Source organism: Papaver somniferum, chromosome 1 (assembly GCF_003573695.1).
Source record: "Papaver somniferum cultivar HN1 chromosome 1, ASM357369v1, whole genome shotgun sequence".
Classification (NCBI taxonomy): domain Eukaryota; kingdom Viridiplantae; phylum Streptophyta; class Magnoliopsida; order Ranunculales; family Papaveraceae; genus Papaver; species Papaver somniferum.
Genome location: NC_039358.1, coordinates 196469811 through 196478041, shown reverse-complemented (window position 1 = coordinate 196478041; position 8231 = coordinate 196469811). Strand labels below are relative to the sequence as shown.

Here is an 8231-nt window from a genome sequence, read left to right as displayed (position 1 = left end):
GTTCTAGGGTTTATTCGTGTTAATCAACTCTGGCTCTGATACCATGTTAGATTTTGTAAAGCACATATATCAAAATAGTTTCGTATCCCATTCATTCATTCAATCTGCCTCTTATACAAGATATACAACCCTAGAGTTCGACCTTACAATGGACTGTCCATAACAGTTGAATCATTGGACTGTCCATCACAGTGGAATCATTGGACTGTCCATAACAGTGGTGATAACTGTGAACTGAGACTGTGGTCTTGGGTCTCAAACTGAGACTGTGAAGATGGGTCTCGAGCCCATAAATCTAACTCTCCTAATAAAAAATGATCCGGGATAACACATATCCAAAAAGAAAATCCTAAGAGAACATTTAGGTGTTGGGCTTGAGGGGATGAAATTCTACTTGCGCTCGTGGTTGTCTTGCCAATAGTTACAGTACTTTGATCATTGTGTCAGCATTCGCAACTAGAACCGTAGCAAATGAAATATGTTATGGTTCCATGCTGTCAGAGTGACAAAAATACAATGGTTACACATAAAGAAAACGGGTGTTCTCTGAATGGAACATATGAGTAAGGAGATATAACTTGAAGATCAAATGTATAATATGTTTGAATAAGAAAGCCATCAATCCTCAAACAGTACTCTCATCTATAACGATGCTAATGAAAACATCAAGAATTACATTAAAATATGAAATATGAAGATTGAAGCAGATGTTAAACTTGTGATTCGGCAAGATGACCGAGTGCACTAGGCAGTTTTGGGTAAGGTGTTGGCAATGTCAAGGACGAAACGGTATCTAACATCAGCCTTAGCAAGACGTTCCATTGCAGTGTTGACATAGTCCATTGGAACAACTTCGATATCCGCTGTGATATTGTGTTTCCCAGCAAAATCAATCATCTCTTGAGTCTCTTTCATTCCTCCAATCATACTCCCTGCTACCATTTTCCTCCCTCCAAGCAATGGAAAAGCTGGAAGCTCCAGTGGCTTCTCTGGTAAACCCACCATACATAACTTCCCTTGAGTTTTCAGCAGTCCGAGCAATGGTAGGAGTGGATGATTAGCAGATACTGTGTCGATGATACCATCCATTGATCCCATGGCAGCCTACACAGAGCAGAATAACATGATTAAGAAAAAGGTACGAAAATTGTTCCAATCATGCGGCAGTGGGTGAATTTCAAAGCCATATACTACACTGAGAACGACTAATAGGAATGAATATTACCTTCATCTGTTCAGGGTTACGACTGACCAGAAAAGAATCTGCTCCGAGATGCTCGATTGCTTCCTTCTCTTTGGCTGGTGAGGTGCTGATAACAGTAACTTTCATGCCAAAGGCCTTTCCGAACTTGACAGCTACATGACCAAGACCACCGAGGCCAACTACACCAATGTGCATACCAGGTTCACAAAGTCCATAGTATTTCATTGGACTGTATACAGTAATACCAGCACAAAGTAGTGGCGCAGCAGCATCAAGCGGGAGGTTTTCAGGGATCCGGACCACATATCTCTCATTGGCGACCATGACATCCGAATAACCTCCTTTAGTTACAGATCCATCAACATCTTTAAAACCATAAGTAAAAATCACTCTAGGACAGTAATTCTCAAGGTCACTTTTGCAGTTATCACATGAATGGCATGCCCCAACCATGCACCCAACACCAACTTTGTCACCAACCTTGTACTTTGTTACCTTGTTACCTACCTCTGTCACTATACCAACAATTTCATGTCTGTGTAAGACAAACAAAAAGTTGATTAGAAGTGGACAACACAAAATAAAGGCGATGGAACTAAGTAGAGAGTACAATGATGTATAGGATGGTAAATTACCCTGGGACCATAGGGTAGACTGCATTGCCCCATTCATTCTTAATGCTGTGGAGGTCAGAGTGACATATGCCACAGTACAACACCTTAAAAGTCACATCTTCTTCTCCAGTTGCCCTATTTTAAACCACAGAAAACAACGAGATTCATTTTAGCTTCCAAAGAGGACAAGAAAATGACAGACAACAGGACAATAATGAACCATGTGGGTTCTAATGGTCCAACCAATTATGAAATTATGCATGTTCAACATAGTTTATTACCGATTAGGAAAAGAATAATCAAACACTAATCAGTATCAAAAGAGAGGGAAAGAACAATTAGTCCTTTTCCCTGCTAACTGAGCAAGAAGCCTCTTCTAAGGAATTTTTAGATTGAATCTTCTTATAGAACAAAAAATCTTCTGTTGTATTTCAATAATCACCCGCAAAAACAAGATAAACCAGTTTTGTTTGCTAATTAAGATTTCAGAACTTTGAAGGACTTAACCAAACAAAAAAAATCAACCTATAAAGTTTCATAAGAAAATCCGGTATTAAGAATTCTTGACCTATAATCTGGTGAATTATTCCGGATCTCCAAGTCTAAGCACATGTTCTTCTCTATAATATTTTTTTGTAGGATCACCTAATTACAATTATTCCCATATCAAACCCATATAATTAGGGATTTTCTCAGATTCAAATCTTGTACATGTGTAATTAAATAAACCAAAAAAAATCCGTCTAGATTTTCACTTTTAGGTAGAAGAAACATTATTTTAATCACCTAAATCCCCTAACAAAACAGCAACTCAAGAAAATAATTTGCATGGATTTGCCCAAATCTACTGTTCCTACCATGCACCAACAACAACAAAAACAAAAAACCCAGATCAAACAACAGATTCATCTTACAAAAACAGCAAAATTCCATTGATCTGGTAAAGATATTATACCTTCTGGAGAATTTAAAAGGAGAAAGTTGACCGGAAGTATCATTAGCTGCCCATCCGAATGCCTTCTGTGGGAATTGTTCTTCTGGTGAAGTCGACATTGTTTTGTTTGATATTTTCTATGTTTCTCTGAAACAAAAATCTGTGGGAATTTAAAGCAGTGAATGAAAGTTGTTGTTGGGGGTAGTTGTTGTTGTTAAGAATTTGTTTTTAAAGCATATCTTACAAGGTATATATAGACAATAGAGAGTGCGAGCGACTAGGACGAGTTTTAATGGTAACGTATTCAGTGAGGTAACTGTACCACCGTCCTGGGATCTTCTTTGGTCACTCCATCCATCATTGTGTTTATTGTGAAACAAATTTTTGTGACGTGTATCATGTGATCAATATCAGTTGACTCGCTGGAATCGTCCTACCCGCGTAAACCATTGTAGTGTATGGTCCATACTCCTTTCCAGTGATCCTTGGCATTGATGTGCCAGCATTCAAGATCTGGAAAGAATCACATGCCCAAAAAGTTCTACTTAATGTATATTCAAAATTTGCTTTTTCTTTTGAGTTAGAGCCATTGTTTTCGGTCTATAAGCTAATGTGAAGAGATCAATACTCATTTCACACAGTTTATTAGGAACATCAAAGTTCCTCAATGTGTGCTATTCTTTGTGCGAAAAGCCGCCAAGAATTTCGAACTGCTCGTGTGGTTTTAAAATCTTGATGGGATATCAGGAGCAAAAATCAAATCAGACACAAAAAAAAGTCAATTCTAAAGGTCAATTTTACTTCTAAAAATTAAATGTGTCCATACATTATTTAGATACCAGAAGCTAAAATCAATCGTAAAAAAATAACATAAAATTGGTTAAAAAGACCAAAATCAACAATTTCTGGGTGAAATGGACAGTTAGATTTTGATACAGTTTAAATGGACAATAATGTAAAAATAGGCAGGATGTAACCAGTTTCATCGTGCCCATTTTCAAATATTTTTAATTTACACCTGATGCATCCAGTTTCATCATTGCTATTTTCTAAATTTAAGCTAGGATGAAACTTACTATTTTCTTTTTTGGCCATTTCACCCAAACTATTTTTTACTCGTCCATTTGAACCGTCACTTAAAAATATTTGGACAAATAACTCATTTTCCGAAAAAATAAAGTAAATTTCATAACTTTTGACTTTCAAGAATTGTGTTCACAAAACAATTCCAGACATTTTATGCTTTTAGAGGTCGGAAAATAACATCTCAGGTCTCAAGTGTTATCCAAACATATTATTACTCTCATTTTCTTATTGCCAGCAAATTATTCCCTTGTTTATTAGAATATCAAAAATAAAATAAAAAATATATGTCAACTTCTATTAGAGCCTATGCAGTTGCTCATAAAACCGTTTTTGACTGGTTAAGATTTTTTTGTTACTTCTATTTCTGCCTAGTCTAGACACTAGGTGTATATTCACAGTGTGTGCCGGTGACAAGGAAGGACCCAGTGAGGAACGTTTTTTTTTTTTGGGGTATAATTTGTAAGCCGATTTTTAATTTTTTATGTGACGTATTACATGATGTAAGTGAACGGTTCTGGGATCTTCTTCGGTCACTCCATGGCTGTGCGAATCAAATTTTATGACGTGTGATGAAGGGAAACGTGTAATATTCTGCACCATTATAATGTATCATGTCCAACGTATGGACCGTACTCCTTTGAAAAATGGGGGCAGGCCGATACGGATTTTGAGATGAAATGTGAATGTGAATGTGAGTTCCTCTAGAGCAACCCGAGTTCATCTGAATATACCGCCGACTTCCAGAAAGATGGAAATCGTTGCTCTACATTTTTGGTTCATATGAGATGTGGAATGCAGAATTTATTTGTGACGTGATCCTCAATGCCGAGCTGAGTGCGATGTACCAACAGGCCCAGTCATGTCAACTTCTGTGGAGGAGGTTAGAGGGGCTTGAAGTGGTGGCAGGACCAGAGGCTTGGTGAAAGAATAGGAGCCGAAGACCTGACATTAATAGTTTGTCAATTTCTCACTCCACGTCAAAAATTCTTTATTAAGGGAGGAAATTAAATTCCGAATAGACTATTTAGTGGAAATTCCATCCCTGACTAGAAATCTACGAGTTTAAACAATCGTGATATTTACAGTCGAGATAAAATTATACAGTAAAAAAAATCACACACATTGTATTTTGTTTTTCTTTTTTTTTTTAATATGCACCGGATATATTTAATATTTGCCTTTTTTTTATTGGATTGAAAAAAAAGATAATATTAGATCAAAAGAAGGAAGTCAGGGGTTCAATCCGGCCGCCGTAAAGATTTGTAATAGATTAGTTGTATAGTGAGTTTAGCGGTGTTGGGTCTGGATTCGGATAAAAAAAAAGAATAATAAAATAATATACAGGAGCTATCAGGGATAGCCAAAAGAGAAAATTAAAAATACATCAAACAAAAATCGAATCCAAGTATTCCACAAACCCGGCAAAGTTTAAGTGAACTTTGTTGCGTGTAACAGCAGCCCATGCTAAGACCAATGACCTAGCTTCTAAACCCAAATCATTATCAGTCTTCAAGTAGTATTTCTCTTCGAAAATTTTGGCGTTTCTTTCATTCCACGATACCCAACAGACAACAGCTGGAATCAGGGCCAAATTTTCTTTCCGGCAGGTTTAGAACGACTGTTTTCATTGTGGGCTTCAATCGGTTCAGATCAATGTTCATTATACACTTGGTAGCTAGAGAGAAGTAATTTCAGAAAGAGGGGGATTTTCATTCTGTTGTCATTTTATCGGTAATAAATTTTCATAAAAGTTTTCAACGTGCCGAGCTCCTAATGTTGTTCACAATCAAATTAAAATCGTGTTTTAAAATAACTTTTAGATAAAGAAGATAAATATCTGGTGAGCATAATTGGCTGGAAATAAACTTACTGCTAAATGAACAATTTTTCAGAGACTTTTATTTTGGCTTTCCAAACTCATCAACCAATGAACCAAATATGGTCACCTACTCCCCATTGGAAAAACGTTCGCTCAATGAACAACAACTGTTAACAACTTTCTTTGAATAAATAGCAATATGTATTAATTGGCAAAAACAATAAATGAGTAATTAAAATCTCTGATCCAGTAGTCATGGAATCTAAGACACATTTCATATGTAATTTAATTTCTCGTTAGTTTTCTATCTATAAATTCCTTAATTCTTAACTTTGATTTACAAATAAGTCATTGCTACTTATTTTGTTCGAAAAAATACATAGAATAATGGAATTCATGAATGCTCTCTTTCTCATTTGTGCTTCACTTTCTTTCTTTACTGGTTTTGCTATTGCAGGTATATTTTATTTCCTTGGACATTGATGTTTATCTTTGTGACGGCCAGATTCTAAACACGTAGGACACCGATTTTATATTCTATAGTATATTTCAGGCAATTACCATATTGATTGCAATATCGGTGTGGCGTATGGAACACCTCCGAGCAAGGCATTAGACCCACTACAAACGAAATGATTCCTACTAATGTATCTAAGTATGTCCTTCAAGCCATCATAAACATGAACACTGCTGTGCACCAAAGTGGTTCGCCACAGTCTATTAAAGTGACCACGGTGGTGGCAATGGGAGTGCTCGGAACGTCGTATCCACCTTCTGCAGCAGTTTTTTCTAACGATTCCTTGCAAATAATGCGAGGCATCGTAAGTTTCTTGCAAAACCAGGGTTTCCCATTCTTTCTTAACGTTTATCCTTATTTCTCCTATGCTAGTAACCCTTCGAAGATTAGGTTGGTTTATGCATTATTCGACACTACTGATGTTGTTGTTCAAGATGGGAATCTTCAATACAAGAATCTGTTTTATGCTATGGTTGATTCAATGATTTGGGCAGTTGAAAAAGCAGGTGGCTCAAATGTTTAGATTGTGGTGAGTGAAACTGGTTGGCCTTCAGCTGGGAACACAGCTGTGGCCACAGTAGAACATGCTAAAATGTACGTTAACAATATGATCACTACATTGATGAAATCAGGGACACCAAAAAGACCAGAACACGCTATGAGGACGCATATTTTCGCAGTTTTTAATGAAAATAAAAAGGCCGAAGGAGTGGAAAGAAATTTCGGGATTCATCGCCCGGACTTAACAGAGGTATATCATGTTAACTGGCCTCCTACTGGATCTTGTGATATTGGGAACCACTGAGAGGTGAAAAACTGTTTATTCTGCAAAACTGCAGTGTAATCTTCTCCAGATTTACTGTTAAATAAAAGGCCCACGGGGTGAAGATGTTTCGATCCTAGTTAGTAAGTTCGCGAATGATTCGCGAATCATTCACGAATTTTTACGTATCACGAATTTTACCGTCTTATTTGTGAACGTTTGCAACTCCGAACCCAAATCGCGTATTATGTGGCATTCCCGGATTATTCGCGAATTGTTCACGAATTTTACGTATCCCGAATGATACGTCCGCTTAATTTGCCATAAATTCTTTAGCTTTTACGTTTTCAAAGACCCCACTTTTTGGGCTTTACTGCCTCCCGAGCATACACGACCCAACATTATACGTGTTGTAATTTTTATGAAACAAAAATGACTGAAGAGATTTGAAGGTGAAGGTGAGAGAGATCTCAAACTCACTAACCAAGCATCTAAATCACCATATGACGTCCTCTTGGATGACTAATGTTGTATATATAATTAATATCATCATATTAAGTTTATTTTTTCTTTAAATAACTCACACATATGCATAAAATTGGTCTATGACCTTATAAATACAAATTATTTGTTATATATAGATACCGAATTTTCAGAGTCGAACTCACATTTATAAATCGAATTATACACGTACGTATGCCGTTCCGAATTACTGACGAATCACGTCCCGTTGACCAAATTTTGGACCGAATCTGGATTTTACAAAACCGTATAATACTCGTACGTTTGCCGTTCCGTACGTTTGTCGAATCCCTAATTACTAACTAGGGTTTCGATGATTGTAACATCTTATGGTAAGGTTAAAAAATTTCCTCATCCGATGTCTTAATAGAACTTTTTCTTTGTGGACTATTCGTGCGTGTTTAACTGTCTACCAACTTGACTCTTTTAGTTAAAAACTACCTTAAGTGGGATTAAATTTGTACACAGATTTGATGATGCGCCATTATGATCAGGCAAGTGGAATCGTATTTACTACTCTGTCCGTACCACATATATAGGCGGTGAGAGAAAATTTTCTTAAATTAACAAAAGCACATTAGATTCATAATTTTTTATGTTTTTAATGTTTTACCTTTTGTCCTATTAATAACCCAATTATTTATGTACCATTAATAAGTGTATGTATCGAAATAGTAATCCCCATATCCGGTGGTACAAGAAAAATTTAAAATTCCACCTATATAATAGGTCGGTGGGAGTATTTAGTAATAAAGAGTATCCTTACACCGAT

General features: G+C 36.4%; 2 protein-coding genes across 2 annotated transcripts; one reads left to right on the top strand and one right to left on the bottom strand.

Annotated features, from left to right (window-relative positions):
• Positions 1–558: 558 nt before the first annotated feature.
• Positions 559–3007, bottom strand: LOC113310981 (probable mannitol dehydrogenase). The gene is made up of 4 exons (XM_026559812.1): positions 2774–3007; positions 1840–1953; positions 1226–1739; positions 559–1104 (listed from the first exon to the last, which is right to left on the bottom strand). The coding sequence occupies exons 1-4, from the start codon at positions 2869–2871 to the stop codon at positions 745–747; spliced, it is 1086 nt and encodes a 361-aa protein (XP_026415597.1). The 5' UTR covers positions 2872–3007; the 3' UTR covers positions 559–744.
• Positions 3008–6289: 3282 nt separating this feature from the next.
• Positions 6290–6697, top strand: LOC113356921 (glucan endo-1,3-beta-glucosidase-like). The gene has a single exon (XM_026600160.1). The coding sequence runs from the start codon at positions 6290–6292 to the stop codon at positions 6695–6697; it is 408 nt and encodes a 135-aa protein (XP_026455945.1).
• Positions 6698–8231: the final 1534 nt, after the last annotated feature.

Excerpts from the sequence above, each read along its gene's own strand:
- LOC113310981 (XM_026559812.1), bottom strand. The coding sequence starts at position 2,871 with ATGTCGACTTCACCAGAAGAACAATTCCCACAGAAGGCATTCGGATGG. Across the intron at positions 1,954-2,773 it reads CCTTTTAAATTCTCCAGAAG|GGCAACTGGAGAAGAAGATG; the intron begins GTATAATATCTT and ends GGTTTAAAATAG. Across the intron at positions 1,740-1,839 it reads GTCTACCCTATGGTCCCAGG|ACATGAAATTGTTGGTATAG; the intron begins GTAATTTACCAT and ends TGTCTTACACAG.
- LOC113356921 (XM_026600160.1), top strand. The coding sequence starts at position 6,290 with ATGATTCCTACTAATGTATCTAAGTATGTCCTTCAAGCCATCATAAAC.